This window comes from Tamandua tetradactyla, chromosome 8, assembly GCF_023851605.1.
Source record: "Tamandua tetradactyla isolate mTamTet1 chromosome 8, mTamTet1.pri, whole genome shotgun sequence".
Taxonomy (NCBI): Eukaryota; Metazoa; Chordata; class Mammalia; order Pilosa; family Myrmecophagidae; genus Tamandua; species Tamandua tetradactyla.
In genome coordinates this window covers 109,357,160-109,374,881 of record NC_135334.1, presented here as the reverse complement: position 1 = coordinate 109,374,881, position 17,722 = coordinate 109,357,160, and the positions used below count along the sequence as shown (strand labels likewise).

Here is a 17,722-nt window from a genome sequence, read left to right as displayed (position 1 = left end):
ATCCCTTTGAAGACTTGTTCTCTAATTACTCTCTTCTACTCTTTCTTAAACCCACTCAAGCAGATATTTGGCCCAAAACTGCTATGGTCAAGGTTACCAATAACTTCCATAAGTTAAATCGAAAGGTTAATTCTCAATCTTCATCTTACTTGACCTAGCAACAGTATTTGACAGTTGATCACTTTCTTCTCTATAATTACTTGGTCTCTGGGATACTGCTCTTTTGGTTGTAGTTGACTGAAACACATTGAATTTATAGAAGTCCATGAATCCAAAATGATACTCAAAAAAGAAAAAGTCAGGAAAATTAATTTGCCCCCATTTGAAGCATATCTTATTAATTTATTTCCTTACCGTAAGAATAAAATTTAGTTTTCACACAAAATGACGTGGACTGGGGGAAAGCGAAACTTACTAAACAAAAGGCTGCAAAACCAGCCCAGACTGTTTCCATAGGTAGGGAAGGGGAGGGAGCCTCTGAGATAAGCTTGGGGATCAGCACCGCTTCTCATGTGGGGAAAAAAATGTGAGTTAGACTTCTTGGACAGGCTGTAACCTCTGGAGTAACCAGGCAATGGGGAAACAGTGGAAGGATTTGCACGTTAGGCTTAGGGACTAAATGTTGCTGCCTCTTGTCGTTTAGGGCACGAGCCACCACATTTTGGTTGTGCACCAGTTCTTGCAAGATTGTTAATAAATTCTCTTCTTCTCCACAATTGGGTGAACATTTATTCTTTTTCAAGTATGGCTTTCTTTCTGATAACTTTGAGGGCTCATCCACGATCCAAGGCTTCAGAGGAGGATCCCCAGGGAGGATGAAGGGAAGACACACCCTGCTGATTGAGAGGTCTTGGTCTCCATCATTGGGAGCCCACTTCTGACAACCAAAAGGACCCGAGACCAGATGCTTAGATCCACTGATTGTGAATGAGAAAATGGGAAGGGAAAATCAGCCTCACAGTGACCAGGCAACTCTGTGCACTGATCAAGGTAAGAAAAAAAGGACTATTAAGTATTGCCTTGGTCATAAGGGAAATTCTAATGAGCCTGAGGTTGAGTATGTGTGTATGAGATGCGCAACATACTGCACACAGCGAGTGCGGAGTCCCAATCTGTGGTTCCCTTCTTTCATGAGAGTAAGGGCTAGAGATGGATGAAGCAAAGTAATGCTGAGAGAAGGAAATCCAGGCAAGATTCAGAATGGGTAATAGAGGCAGTCAGCCCAGGGAAAAAGGGAAAAGGGTACCTATAGAGTCCCCCAGGAACATTCCCCTTGACAGTCCGTTAGGGAGAATGTTAAAACATTGGACCAGTAGTGATCAGACCAAGTGAAAGGACAAAAAGAAAATGATTAAATATTGTTGTTATAATTGGACCAAAGAATGCATTTTGCCACCCAATGTATTCTGGCCAAAATATGAGGCAGATGAGGATTGGCTCTGTGCTGACCTCATGCTTTGGTTAATTAAAAGAAACACTTCTCCAAAGAGGAGTCTGATTATACCATGTGTTGGCTAAAGGGAAGAGGGACCACTCTTTATCCCATGAAGGTTAAAACACCAGGCCTGGAGTTTAAATCTTTAGAAACTAAAGCCTGGGACCCTTTATTGAGCATCCCCTACCCCACCCCCCATGCTTTTTCCTGCACCTCCCTCAGGGCAGGGACTATTGGACACTGAAGGCCCAATGGAACTAATCCATATTTCCTCCAGGGAACCAGAGGGCCAATCAAGGCCAACTGCTCCACTTCTTACAGCCCACCAGCAATTGAGGAAGGAGCCAGAATAGTATAGAAAGATATATAAAATTTTCCATTTCTGGGGTTCCTGAGAAAAAAAAAGGGTGAGAGAACATAGACTCTGCTGAGTCCCTATGCCCACTGAGAGAAGTACCTATCGGACCAGGAGAAATTGGTTATGTAAACACCCCATTGATGAGTACAGAATTAAGGACTTTCAAGAAGATGAAATCATTAATAGATGATCCAGTGGGGCTAGCCGAAAACTGGATCAATTTTTAGGACCCAGTTTATATACCTGGTCCGAACTTATGTCCATCCTGAATATCCTCCTTATGGGAGAAGAAATGGGAATGCTGAAGAGTACAGCTATGAAAGATTGGAGAGGCAACACCTGCCTGGACAAGGGCTAATGGCAGCAGTGCAAAAATTCCCCAATGTAGACCCCAATTGAGATAATAATGATCAGGAAGGCAGAGCACAAGTGAAGGATCTTAGAGACCTCATTATACAATGGATAAAATTATCTGGTACTCAAATCTCAGAATTAAATAGGGCCTTTGAGGTGACTCGAGAAAAAGATGAGACACCCTCTACTTACCTGCAAAGGTTGAGGGGGCCAGGAATGGACCCTGACAGTCCTGTGGCCCCAAGAATGCTAATGGTCAGTTCTGGGTCTTGACCTGCATTTCAGAAAAAGATCCAGAAAGTGGGAATGGGTGGAACCACTGGAAGAGTTTCTGAGAGAACCTCAGAAAGTGTTACCTTGGCCGGTGGTTGTGCCCATTTGTCTGGCTGGGCAAGTGCTGGCCTGTCTGTTGCTATGAGGACATTTCATGTACTTAAATCATGATCATGCTGGCTGCATCCAGAGCTGATTGCATTTGTAATCAGCTAAGGGGACTGTCTTCTGCAATGAGTGATGCTTAATCTAATCAACAGAGGGCTTTTAAGGAGAATGCAGAAGAAACAGTCCTTCTTTCTGCTTCAGCCAGTGAGCCTCTCCTGTGGAGTTCATCCAGACCCTTCATTGGAACCACCAGCTTCACAGTCTGACCCACGGATTTTGAACTCTTCCATTCCCACGGTTGTCCAACCAGCCTCTCTTGAGAGTTTGCTGAGGACCCTCATTGGAGTTGCTAGCTTGCGGCCTGCCCTACAGACCTTGGACCCTTACTTTCCCATGGTTAACCAGCCAACCTCTAATGAGAGTTCATTGAGGACCTTCATCAGAGTTGCCAGCTTGCGGCCTGCCCTACTCATCTTGGGCTCTACATTCCCACGGTTACGTGAGAGACTTTCATAAATTTTATATCCATGGATATCTTCGGCTGATTCTGTTTCTCTAGAGAACCCTAGCTAATACACAGAGGTAAAAAGGGAGGGATTTAAAGTCCCCATTCTTAAGCCTGCTAAAATCTGTTGGGAAGATAACCAAATTACAAGCCCCCTGCTGTATATCCCAGAGGCTGGGAGTAACTTGTTGGTAAGGGACCTGATAGTAACCATAGGACCTGGAGGTAAGGGATAGCCAAATATAAGTTGTCTTAGCCTTGCTTACTGAAGAAGATGAAAAGGACATCCAAGAAAAAGTATGGGTGAGGGTGGGAAATGGTGGGGGTGGGCTGCAGGTACTCCCTATCAAAATTAAAATGAAAAAGGAAAGGGAAGTGGTTTGTCGAAAACAGTATCTCATCCTGTTGAAGGGGAGACAGGGACTTCAGCCCATCATTGAAGGTCTCCTTAGAGATGAGCTCTTGGAAACCTGTGTGTCTGCTTTCAGTACTCCCATTCTACTTGTCCAGAAAAGTGGGTGGCAGTTGGAGGATGGTACAGGACTTGAGAGCCATCAACCAACTCGTTCAAGTTAGACATCCTATGGTCCCTGACCCTTATACTCTCTTTAGCAGGATCCCCTACCATCATAAATAGTTCAGTATAGTAGATCTGAAGGATGTCTTTTGGGTCTGCCCTCTTGATTCAGAGAATAGAAGTCTTGCTCACCTTTGGATGGAAAATCCCTTCACTGGAAGGAGGTAGCTACATAGGTAGACAGTCCTACCCCAGGGCTTCACAGAGTCCCTAAATCTCTTTGGGCAGGTATTGGAGTGTTAGAAAAATTTTTGATCCCATCTGGAATTACCCTTTTATAGTATATAGATGACCTATTAATACCGGGTAAAAAAAAGACAGGTGGTTTCCCAGGCTTTAAAGGACCTGCTGAACTTTCTAGGAGACCAAGGGCTAAGGGTATCAAAAAGTAAATTACAGTTTGTAGAAACGGAAGTTAAATACTTAGGCCATCTCATCAATGAAGGAAGAAGGAAAATAAATCTGGAAAGAATTCAGGCCATAATTGGATTGCCTTTCCCTTGAACAAAGAAGGAACTAAAGAAGTTCTTAGGATTAGTGGGGTATTGTAGGTTGTGGATAGATTCTTATGCCTCTCAAACACGGACTATACCAAAAACTGCTAGAGGAATAGCCTGGCGAATCAGAATGGAGGCAGGGGGAAGTAGGAGCCTTAGAAGGGTTCAAATGGGCACTAGTACAGGCTCCTCTCTGGCTCTCCCCTCCCTTGAGAAGCCTTTCCACATATTTGTTACAGTGGATAAAAAAAGAGCCTTAGGGGTACTAACTTGTTCTAGTTTGCTAGCTGCCGGAATGCAAATGCAACACACCAGAAATGGATTGGCTTTTAATAAAAGGGGATTTATTTTGTTAGTTCTTCAGAGGAAAGGCAGCTAACTTTCCACTGAGGTTCTTTCTTACGTGGGAAGGCACAGGATGGTCTCTGCTGGCCTTCTCTCCAGGCCTCTGGGTTCCAACATCTTTCCCCAGGGTGACTTCTTCTGCATCTCCAAAGGCCTGGGCTGAGCTGCGAGTGCTGAGATGAGGAATGCTGAACTGCTTAGGCTGTGCTACGTAGTCCTCTCTCATTTAAGCACCAGCCGATTAAGTCAAATGTCATTCATTGCAGCAGGCACGCCTCCTAGCCGACTGCAGATGTAATTAGCAACAGATGAGGTTCACGTACCATTGGCTTAAGTCCACAGCAGCAGAACTAGGTGCCTTCACTTGGCCAAGTTGACAACTGAATCTAACTACCACATAACCCAACCTGGGGAGACTAAAGGAGAGCTGTAGCCTTTCTTTCTAAAATTTTGGACTCTCTCCAGGGGATGGCCTGGGTGTGTTCGTGTTCTGGCTATTGTAGAAACCACTCTCCTAGTAGAAGAAAGTAGGAAACTGACTTTTGGAGGGGCATTAATGGTCAGCACCCCTCATCAAGTCAGGACTATTTTTATCTCAAATGGCAAGTAGATGGCTGACTGATTCCTAAATCCTGAAGTATGAGGCAATCTTAATGTAAAAGGATGACTTGGTCTTAATCACAGACAACAGCTTAAACCCAGTCTTGTTTCTGCGGAAAGGGCCTGACCAAGTGGGAGCTCTTGAACATGACTGTTTGGACTTAACTGAGTACCAACCAAGCTCGACCTCACCTAGGGGATATTCCCTTATACTCAGGGGAAAAGTTGTTCATAGATTGGTCCTCTAGGGTCCTGAAGGGAAAGAGGCACAATGGTTATGTAATTGTGGATAGGCTAAATTGTGAAGTAAGAGAAACTACTCAATTGCCTAATGGTTGTTCAGCCCAGACTTGTGAATTGTATGTGTTAAACCAAATTATTAGAAGGAAGAGATGGTACAGTTCGCATTGACTCACCTTTGGGGTGGTCCACACCTTTGGAAAAATTTAGAAAGAAAGAGGTTTAATTAACAGCAAGGGGAAGGAATTGGTCCATGTGGAATTGATAAAACAAGTACTAACTAATCTATTCTTACCAATGGAAATATCGGTGGTGCACATAAACAGACACTTAAGAAAGGTCATACCCCTGAGGCAAAGGGCGACAGGTTGGCAGATGAAAAGGCTAAAGAAATTTCCCTTTGTCCCCCATCCAGGTTAATGGTCTTAATACCCTCCATTCCCAGAGAATTTGAGGTCCTTATATTCTCTGAGAAGGAAGGAAAGGAACTGGAACAATTGGGAGCAAACTCTGATAATCAGTGGAAATGGGTCCTCCCGGAAAGCAGACAGATGTTGAATAAGCAAGTATTGAGGGAAATATTAGCAGTCTTACATCAGGGAAGTCACTGAGGAGTACAAGTCATATATGATCTGGTTCTTGGGCATTTTGGGTTTGTGGGCCCCCATACCATAGCTAAACAAATATGTGAACAATGCATAATTTGCCAAACGGTCAACAAAAAGGTTCTAAGGAAACAGGTGCAAGGTGGAAGGGAACAAACCTCAGAGCATTCAAGTTGATTACACTCAGATGCCTCCAGTAGAACGACTAAAATATACTCTGGTTCTGTCAGACCATCTAACAGCATGGTTGGAGGCGTATCCTTTAGCCTCAGCTACAGCATCGGGAACTTCCAAGATTATCCTTGAACAAATTGTTCCCCGTTATGATTCTAACAATGGTAGTCACTTTACCTTCCATGTGCTGCAGGGTGTTATGCAAAGTTTAAGTATTGCATGGGATTTTCACACACCCTGGCATCCACCATCCTCAAGGAGGGTGGAAAGAATGAATCATACCTTAAAGAAGCATCTTTCTAAACTGGTCTTACAAACCAAGTTACTTTGTACTGAATGTTTACCCATTGCTCGGTTAAGAACTAGAACTGCCCTAGAAAGGAATTAGGAATCTTCCCCTATGAAATGCTCTTTGATTTGCCTTTTCCTGGAAGAACTAGAGATCTCCCTTCCTTAGGTTCAAAGGACCTTTTCCTTAAGGATTATAGACTGGTTTTGTCTTCAACTCTATCATCCCTCAGGCACTGTGGTTTGCTGGCAGAGACCCCACCCCTTGAATTTGCTGTCCATCATGACCAACCCAGCAGTTGAGTCTTCATCAAATCATGGAAAGAGTCTAAACTCCAACCAGCCTGGGAAGGACCTTATCAAGTTCTGTTGACAACTGAAACAACAGTCCGGACAGTAGAAAAAGCTGCACTCACTACACCCGAGTGAAAGAACCAGTACCTGAGCTACACGATAAGTGCTCAACAACACAGTCCGATTCCTGGGAAATAACTCCACCTTCAGATCCTTTAAAGATTCCTCTGAAGAGACAATAACTGCGAATGAAAATGGGAGGAGGGGGATTTGGGAGTTTGTACTTTAATCTAACATAGTTTAATAGTGACCCTGGTCAGAGAATCTTACCCAAGGAAGACAGATGAGGGATCTGAAGCCCAATCTAAAAATGAGAATAATTATACTGGCTATGATGTTCCAAATTTGGGACACAACAACACCCCGTTAAATTGGTAGTGAATGTAACCCAAGGTTTAAAGTCCCAACCTGTACAGTTTGATGCTTGCCAAGTAATAGACTATGGAGCTTTAGTGAATCAATGGCAGTTGAGTGGGGAAAATAAGTACCTGTGTCCAGAACCAGTAAGAGGGGTTACAGTTTAACCTCTCCTGGGATGATGTATGGTAGACTACCCAGTTTTGAGGGTGAACCATGAACATAGACTAGAGGTCAATAAAGAGTAAAATAACCTTCTATAAAGGAAATACCCCACCAGATTGCAAGGATCTTCAGTGTAACTCGGTGGTAATAACCATCAAGAAAGCAGACAAACATCCAGTAGGGGTGGCAACCAAGATGCGGCACTTGATAGAAAATAAGGGATGGGGGAAGACATCACTGGAAAAGACCCTCTGGGAAGGCTGAGGATACAAGTCCTTTCCCCAACCCAGAATGCCCTCTCCAGCTGGCCCTTCAGTAGTGCCAAAGGACATCCAGCTGGAGGCCAGTTCCCGAATTCACAATGATCCCAAAGTTGTCAGGATGGTCAAGGCAGAAGATTTAAAACAAACCATAGAGATAGAGACAAGGTATGGAGATGCAAATACCTGAGTAGAATGGATTAAATATATAGTCCAGAGTCTAAACAAAAAGCAACTGTTAGGCTTGCACAACAGGCCGACCCACTACTCTCATCATGCCCTTTCCAACAGATATGGAGAAACACTCAGAGGAGTTCAGATATATGGTAGTTTTATCAGAATACTACTCCTGGTGGAAATTGTAGTATGTTGTCTTCTCTTTTCCCCCAGTCAGTAGCAGAAGTCAAGGCCATACCAGCTTCCCACCTCAGTCCAGAAAATCACTCTGCCTATCTCTCTAGATGGGGAGAAGGGTTCCATGTTCTTGGGACCATGGCCTCGTGTACCTAAGTGTGGAATATCACTGAGGATAGTACTGGCAATTTCTCAGTTTAACCTACCCAAGCAGACCTGTGGAGGTATTGTGGAAAGGGCATCCTCCGACCAGTATTATCTGAGAAGGGGAAAGGGACCTTTCAATTGGCCATCCCATTCACCCTGGCGTTTGAAAAAGGAGGAAGAAGTTCAAATTCAGGGGAAAGGGAGGAAAAGAGACTTACTTGGTTCCTTCAATGACTATTTAGATAGTATAGGGGTGTCATGGGGAATCCCAGATGAGTTTAGATATCAAGTAGCTGCAGGATTTGAGTCACTTATTCTGGTGGGTCACTATTAATACAAATGTGGACTGTATTAATTATGCATATTATAACCAACAAAGATTTATCAACTACCCCAGAGATGCAGTGAAGGGCACTGCAGGACAGCTAGATGTTACTAGTCAAATGACATGGGAAAACAGGATAGCCCTAGATAGGATGCCAGCTGAAAAGAGAGGTATTTGTGTTATGATGTTTGTTGTACATTCATCCCCAATAATACAGCCTCAGATGGGACTATCACCAAAGCTTTACAAGGTTTAGTGACCTTGCTGAAGAATTGGCAGACAATTCAGACATTGATAACCACTTCACAGATGGTTAGAAAGTTGGTTCAGAAAATGGAAAAGGGTGGCACTGTCCGTTTTAATGTCTTTAAACATCATAGCTTGGGAAGCTGACAGTGATTGGGTGTTGCATCATCCCATGCACCCAGGGGTTAACTCAGAGACTTATTGAGACTGCCCTAACCAAGTAAATGCCTGTTCAGCACAGACAAAAGAATTTGTACCTCCTTAAAGAGGGAGATCCCTATGATGAGGAATGTGAAAAAGCTCTTAGCAAGTTTGAAAGAGAACTAGAATGTGAAAACCAAAAAAGTTTGAAAGAAAAAGGGTGAATTTGTAAGAATAAAATTAAGTTTAGTTATATCAATTGTCAATTGATATAAAAAGCATTAGGAGAACAACTGCTACAGTACATGACATTTTCATTCAGATTATTTTCTGTCTGGAAGGAAAACAATTTAACAGTACAAATGATGGAATCAGACTACCTCCATCTTAATCCAGTAGTAAGTTTTATCTTTAATGGAATCTAACCAAGCCTTTACAGAAAACTGTTGAGCTAGAAAAACAAGGTAAATGACATGAGGAAATAATGAGACAAATATTTAAGGAGGGGCATTCTAAAGGACAACTGACTCCTTTAGAGTGGGTCTCTTCAACAAAGCAGTTTCATGAAAAGAGATTAAATGATAAATAATGGATGTAAAAACCAAATGCAATGTTTGGTCCCAGATTGGCTCTTGTCCCAGATTGGCTGGTTAAATAAACCAGCTATGAAGGAAATTTTGGGTCAATAGGAAAAATTTATGCTGGACGTTAGGTGATGTTAAGTGGTTATTACTCATCTTGTTCAATGTGATTGTGATAGGTAGGCTAGGTAAGAAAATTTTCTGAAAGATATGAAACATAGAATTCAGGGGTGAAATATCATATTATCATTAATCTATTTTAAATTATTTGTTCATGAAAAATTACTTTTTGAAAATATAATTTGTATTTGAAAGAAGATAAAATTATTTTCACACTTTTTTATGTGCACCAGAATAAATGCTAAATGGATCAGAGATCTAAATGTAGGGTTGCCAGATAAATTTTAATTTCAGACAAACAACATAATTTTTTTGTGTCAGTTATGTCGTATGTAATATTTGGGACATGTTGATACTAAAACATTATTTGTTGCTTCTCTGAAATTCAAATTTAACTGATTGTCCTGTGTTTTTATTTGCTACCTCTAACAATCTACCCAAATGGAAAAAATGAAACCACAGGAATACTAAAATCATGGATGAGTTTCTTTATAAACAGGGGTTGGAGAAAGTCCTCCTATCTTGGACTAAAAATCCAGAAGCAATAAAAGTTGATACTTTTTATTATATAGAAACATTTTTACATGCCCCCTCAAAATCTGCCCGTCTCCCACTCCGCCCCCCAAACCATAATCAAAACCAAAAGATAAACAAGTAATAGGTATAAAGTATTTGTAATCTTTATAACACTCCAGAGGTTGATCTCTCTCATATATAAAGAAATTTTAAAAATCAAGATGATGAAGACCAAAAATATCACTGACAGATGGGCAAAAGACATTCATTGACAGTACAGAATAAAAAAAAAAATGACTCAAACATATGAAAAGATACAAAGCCCCACTTGTAATAAGAGGAGTGCAAATTAAAACTACAGAGATACAATTTCTTACTTGTCAGACTGACAAAAAAAATCCAAGTCTGACAACATATACTTGAAGAAAGTGTGAGAAATAAGGCTCTCTCATACACTGATTGTAGGAATGCAGAATGGCACAACTCCTATGCAAGAGAATTTGGTAAGCTCTAATAAAGTTACACACATATTTACTGTTTGATTGAACAATCCCACTTTCAGGAATCTATTCTGAAGCTAGACCTCCACACACGTAAAATAATATGCGCAAAATTATTTACTGCAGCATTATTTGTACAGCAAAAGATTGGAAACAACATAAATATCCATCCAAATGGGACAGGCAAATTTATGCCAAACCTACACAGTGGCATACAATGCAACAGCAAAAAAAAAAAGAGAGAGAGAGAGAGAGAGAGAAGAGATACAAAATCAATGAAATTATGGGAAAAAAAAAAAAAGACCAACACCCAACATAATGTCAAATTGGAACTGAATACAGGGTACCAGGGGTTGAGGAATAGGGAATTAATGCTTAATGGGTACAGAGTCTCTGCTTGGGATGATGGAATAGTTTTGGTAATGGATCATGGTGAGGATAGCACAACATTGAGAATGAATTAACAAGAATGAATTATAAACTTGAATATGTTTAAAATGAAACATGCTAGGTTGCATATATGTTACTACAATATGTATTTTTAAAATTTTAGTTGGAGGATAAGATGGCGGCTTAGTAAGATGCGCAGGTCTTAGTTCCTCCTCCAGAACAGCAACTAAAGAAACAGAAACAATACAAAACAGCTCCCGGAGCCACGACAGAGACCAAAAAGACAGCGTACCCCATTCTGGAACGGCTGTATGGGCAAGGAGAATCTGCTGCAGTGAGATACCCGAGGGGCGTGCGTTTTCCCGGCCTGGGCGGCTGGCGACTGGGGTCCCCTCCACGCACGTGGCTCCCCAGTCTGACTGGGAACGTTGGATAGCAGGGCCCTCCCGCCACGCTTGGCGTCTCGGGCCAGCTGGACAATTTGGACCGGCACTCCCCCAAGCTGCGGCGGCCAGGGACCCCCCCCCCCCACGTGCGGTTTCCTGGGCCGACTACGAGATTCGGATTGGCAAGTTAAAGGAGCCACAGCATCTTTTACTGGTGGGACCCGCAGACAGACAAGCACCACGAGCGCCACCTACTGGGCAGGAAAAGAAAAACAGAGCCCAGAGATTTCACAGAAAAACCTTTCAACCAGCTGGTTCCCACACCCAGGGAAATCTGATCAAATGCCCAGACACCAGCAGAAAATAATGGATGACGCTCGGAAAATTGAAGATATGGCCCAGTCAAAGGAACAAACCAATAGTTCAAATGAGATACAGGAGCTGAGACAACTAATGCTGAATATACGAACAGAAATGGAAAAACTCTTCAAAAACCAAATCCATAAATTGAGGGAGGACATGAAGAAGACATGGGCTGAACAAAAAGAAGAAATAGAAAATCTGAAAAAACAAATCACAGAACTTATGGGAGTGAAGGACAAAGAAGAAAAAATGGAAAAAACAATGGATACCTACAATGGTAGATCTAAAGAGACAGAAGCTACAATTAGTGAACTGGAGGATGGAACATCTGAATTCCAAAAAGAAACAGAAACTATAGGGAAAAGAATGGAAAAACTTGAGCAGGGGATCAGGGGACTGAATGACAATATGAAGCGCACAAATATACGTGTTGTGGGTGTCCCAGAAGGAGAAGAGAAGGGAAAAGGAGGAGAAAAACTAATGGAAGAAATTATCACTGAAAATTTCCCAGCTCTTATGAACGACCTAAATTTACAGATCCAAGAAGTGCAGCGCACCCCAAAGAGAATAGACCCAAATAGGCGTTCTCCAAGACACTTACTAGTTAGAATGTCAGAGGTCAAAGAGAAAGAGAGGATCTTGAAAGCAGCAAGAGAAAAACAATCCATTACATACAAGGGAAACCCAATAAGACTATGTGTAGATTTCTCAGCAGAAACCATGGAAGCTAGAAGACAGTGGGATGATATACTTAAATTACTAAAAGAGAAAAACTGCCAACCAAGACTTCTATATCCAGCAAAATTGTCCTTCAAAAATGAAGGAGAAATTAAAACATTTATAGACAAAAAGTCACTGAGAGAATTTTTGACCAAGAGACCAGCTCTGCAAGAAATACTAAAGGGAGCACTAGAGTCAGATACAAAAAGACAGAAGAGAGAGGTATGGAGTAAAGTGTAGAAAGAAGGAAAATCAGATATGATATATATAATACAAAAGCCAAAATGGTAGAGGAAAATACTATCCAAACAGTAATAACACTAAAAGTTAATGGACTGAATTTCCCAATCAAAAGACATAGACTGGCAGAATGGATTACGACCCAGCAATACCACTGCTAGGTATCTACTCAAAGGACTTAAGGGCAAAGACACAGACGGACATTTGCACACCAGTGTTTATAGCAGCATTATCTACAATTGCAAAGAGATGGAAACAGCCAAAATGTCCATCAACAGACGAGTGGCTAAACAAACTGTGGCGTATACCTACGATGGAATATTATGCAGCTTTAAGACAGACTAAACTTATGAAGCATGTAATAACATGGATGGACCTAGAGAACATTATGCTGAGTGAGTCTAGCCAAAAACTAAAGGACAAATACTGTATGGTCCCACTGATGTGAACCGACATTCGAGAATCAGCTTGGAATATATCATTGGTAACAGAGACCAGCAGGAGTTAGAAACAGGGTAAGATAATGGGTAATTGGAGCTGAAGGGATACAGACTGTGCAACAGGACTAGATAAAAAAAACTCAAAAATGGACAGCACAATAATACCTAAGTGTAATGTAACTATGTTGGAACACTGAATGAAGCTGCACCTGAAATATAGTTTTTTTGTTTGTTTGTTTTTTTGCATCTTTTGTTTTTGTTTTTTTCTTTTTCCTTTTTTATATATATATATTTTTTATTAGTATTATTATTTTAATTCTCTTCTCTATATTAACATTCTATATCTTTTTCTGCTGTTTTGCTAGTTCTTTTCCTAAATCGATGCAAATGTACTAAGAAATGATGATCATACATCTATGTGATGATGATACTAAGAATTACTGAGTGCATGTGTAGAATGGAATGATTTCTAAATGTTGTGTTAATTTCTTTTCTTTTTTTTTGATTAATAAAAAAAATTAAAAAAAAATTTTAGTTGGAAATCTCAATATGAACTCATAATTAAATCCATACATTTCCTGCTCTGAACACTGAAAATGCCACTACAGTAGGAACTGGGATCCCACCGGAGAAATGACTGGACCTGCAACTGGGAACATTGTGAGCCTGGGACATCTTGTGTAGGCCAGGGAGATGTCCAACACTAATGGCATCATGTAAAAAGGAGGTGTGACCAACTCACCCAGTATGACAACACTTCCACTAGCCCCAAAAGAACAGTGATACAATTAATTGAAACACCTTAAAATCTTAAAAACAACAACAAAACATGAATTCACGTTTTTATGTTTCAATAAAGAGAAAAGCCAGAAAAAATAAATTTCTACTACTTGAAGCAGGCATTAAATCAAACACTTTACTGAGAAAATTAGTCAGTAAAGGGGAAAAAAATAGGCATCTATCTTGCTTTCTTAAGATTGATGAGGGAAAACGCTTTTTTTTTTTTTTTACATGGGCAGGCACTGGGAATCGAACCCGAGTCCTCTGGCATTGCAGAGCAAGCATTCCTGCCTGCTGAGCCACCATGGCCCGCCTGGGAAAGTGCTTTTTAACAGAATGGGAAAAGAGTTTTTTGAGAAAACTTGATCTCATTTAATCTCAGACTATGCCAGGTTCTGCTCCAAGCAGTTTTTCATGTATTGACCTATTCAAATTGCTGGCACTATTAATATTCCCCTTTATAGGCAAGAAAATTGAGGCACAGAAAGGTTAAATTGCTCATGATTGCTCATCTAGTTAGAGGTGGACACATAATCTGGCTCCAGAGCCCAACTGCTATTATCTCCACTTTGCAGATAAAGAACCACGGTAAGGTACAGTTTAGAACCCCGGTTGTACGGCCTTCAAAGCCTTCTGCACAATAGTACATGGTGACGGTAAAAATTAATATGGGCTTGGGGGTGCAAGGGTAGTTCAGTGGTAGAATTCTCACCTTCCATGCAGGAGACCTGGGTTCCATTCCCCATCCATGCACTTTCCAAAAAGCAAACAAAAATTCAACAAATGGTGCTGCAATAATGGGATACTCACATGGACAAATAATGAAATGTGATCCCGCCATACATCATACAAAAAAAAAAATTAATCTGGGCTTGGTCTGGCTGTTCTTCACACCCCAAGAAGCATAAATATTTTTAGCTGATACCACAGAAAATCTTGATGTATTCCTTATCCCCTCAGAAGAGGAGGCATTTAACAGTTAACACTGTTCCCTAAATGGGAACTGACCTGAACTGACTGGCAAGTTCTAGTTCAACTGTTAGCCCTATTCCTACAGGATAGGGCTCTGTAACTCCGTAATTAAGTTCCAAAACCGCGTGAGTCCCCAGGCCAAATGGTTTCCCGCCTCCCAGCCGGTTGTAACCAGCTCAGCAACAGCCTCTCTCACCCAAGGGCGGAGACTCAGCCCTGGCATTAATTCTGGCCTCTGGGATCTTTCTGCGTCTGCGCACCTAGAGTAACTGGCGTGCGTCGGTACTAGTTCCGACCTTTGGCCCGGAAGTTAACAGGAAGCCACGCCCCCTCTGCTCGGCCGGCAGGGGCGCAGCCATTTTAATTCACATCTGAGTGGGCGGTGGTGTTTGGTGTTGGCGGTCTGGCTCTGCTGGGCAGGGGTAACTTTATTGGTCTGGGGTTGGTTTTTAGTTTAAAATTTCTTTTCTAGCTTCTCGTCGGGGGCCAGTGTGCACGTTTTAATCAGCTGAGGCCATGTCAGGAGACGGAGCCACGGAACAGGTGAGGAAGGAGAGTGGTGGGGCCTCGTGGCGACTCTTCTCTCCACGTCGGTGTTCGTCCGCGTTCGTCCGCGTACTCCAGCCATGTTCGCCTGAGGAAGAAATCAGGGGTCTCTTGAACCCGGAGAACGGGGTGCTGAAGAATGAGAGAATGGGGAGCAAGATCTGACTGGAATTAAGAAGTGTTTTCCGACTTCTCTCTCGTAGGCATTATTACGAGCAAATATTTGATCCGAACAATAGCCGGGAGGCTGCTTTGTCCCCTTTAGATATAGGAATACTTGGCATGGGATGCTTTTCCTTTGATGTCGTTTTGTGGTTAAGATGGTTAGGAATTATTTTAACGTGTACCCGCCGCCTTTGAAAAACTTAACAATGTTCCCTCCACCCCTTTTCCAAGAAATATACTGTACCCAGAAATAGGGAGCTTACTAGTTTGAGAAATAATTGGAGACAAAACATTTGGGGAAAAATGTTCTTGGGAGAGCGAATGAAGAGAAAAAATCTTCGAGCGCTCATGGTTATGCTGAGATTCTGGGAATTTTGTGGCTTTCTCGCTCCTTTTTCTCCCCTGTACCTACATTTCTTTTTTCCAGCGACACAGACATTGCAGAATTTGATAAATCGGAAACGAGAATTCTGTTTTGGCTACTTAAGTAAAAGCATCTGTTTTAGTACTAGATATGCCACTTAGGTGTTTTTAAACTAATATTTTTAGGTCAATGTGGTTTTTTCTGTTCTTTTGTAGTTTCCATTCAGAATTTGATAGTAACTAGTTTTTTTTTTTTTGAAAGAGGTTTGTTTGAAAGCTATTTTGTGAAAGAACTCCTTAAATTCATTTTCTGTGTGAAGTCCTGGTATGTTTAGATAGAGACAGTTTTTAAAATGGAGACTAGCCTGCAAACTCAATTTCCTGAAATTTCCCATTGCCATAGCAACGAAATACACTTACGTTTTCATTTTCGAGTCCCCAGCATATAACTAACTTATAGGCTGACAGAGAGGAGACAAAATAGGAACATTCCCCTTGAATAGGCTGTACATTTCATTATACTGTGCAAGTTTGTCTATGGACAACTTTTTGTGTTTGTTCATGGACTCATTTTAGTCCTGAAATTTTCAGTGTTTACATGCTGTGTAATGCTCAAGAATGTAAAGTCTTAAAATTAAATCAAAACTAAATTTTACCTGTCCTTTTTTTCTGGACTAGTATTTTGTCATCTGAAAGCCAGGGAGGAGTAATGCAGTGAGGTTTCATTAAGTTTCCAAAATTCAGTGATCGTTCTTAAAATGCATCTAAAACCGTAAAGATACTGAAATGTTGACCATGACTTTGTATATTTCAGAACTGTGCTGTTTTAACGGAAAGAGATGGTGGTGAAAATTCACAGAAAAATAATTTCCCCCAAAGTTAGATAAAAATTGAAAGTGCGTTGAACAGTTACAGTACAGTTCTTCGCCTGGAACCAAGTTGTTAATATTTTGCCATAATTGCTTTGTTTCAGCATAATTTACTTGAAGGTCATTGACAAATATTTCACCCCTATATATTTCAGCATTCTCTACATTATGTTATGTAACCACAATACCATTTTCACACCCAAGAAAATACTAATTCCATATCATTTAAAAATCCAGTCCATGTTCTGATTTTCCCAGTTGTTCTAAAAGTGATTTATAGGTTTTCTTTTTGTTTTAGTTTGTTTTCAGAAACAGGGTCTAATCTAGGTTCACATATTGTGTCATGTGGTTATATCCCCAGAGCAATCATAACCCTCTCTCCCAAACATATTGTCTTTTTGAAGAAGTCAGTTCAGTTATTTTCTCACTGTCTGGATTTATTTGATCGTTTTCTTGTGGTGTCATTTTACTTGTCTGTAGATCTTTATCCAAAATCTTTAGGATTAAATGTGAACTCAGCCTTGATAAAAATTCAGGTTAAATATTTTTTGCTAAGATACATTTAGGTGGTGCTTCATTTTCTATTACATCAAAAGGCACTTGATGCTGGGTTGTTCCATTGTGCTGGTTTAGTTTAATTAGTTAGGGTGGTGACTGCTGAATCTTTTCATTGTAAAGGCTTATTTTACCCTTTTGCAGTAGGTAATGTGGGTTGATACCATGTTCCTCACTCAGACTTTCTTTTCATCCATTGATAATCTTTTACTAAACCAGTTATTACAGTGTAGGTGGCAAAATGAAGACTTTTTAAAAAATCCTATTATTGTAGTTATATTTATTGGCTCATGTTGTTCTGTAGAGAGGTTTCCTCTCTCTTTTAAAAAAAAATTGAGTATCACTGATTCATGGGTTTGTTTATTTAGTGTTATATTCAGCTGTAGTAATTTTTCTTTTGATTAACTTATCCCAAATTTACCTGAGATAGCACCTTTATGGTGGCTCCTATATCTTTCCTTCAGTCTGAAATCAGATATTTTTTGACGTCTGATTCTTCATGCAACTT

At 40.9% G+C, this 17,722-nt stretch overlaps 1 protein-coding gene across 1 annotated transcript in view; it reads left to right on the top strand.

The window, feature by feature from the left end:
• The first annotated feature begins 15,050 nt into the window (after positions 1–15,050).
• Positions 15,051–17,722, top strand: part of CSTF3 (cleavage stimulation factor subunit 3) — a 67,443-nt gene continuing 64,771 nt past the window's right edge. The window contains exon 1 of the mRNA XM_077114351.1: positions 15,051–15,259. Within this exon, the coding sequence (XP_076970466.1) occupies positions 15,233–15,259 (27 nt within the window). The 5' untranslated portion in view covers positions 15,051–15,232. The remainder of the gene's footprint in view (positions 15,260–17,722) is intronic.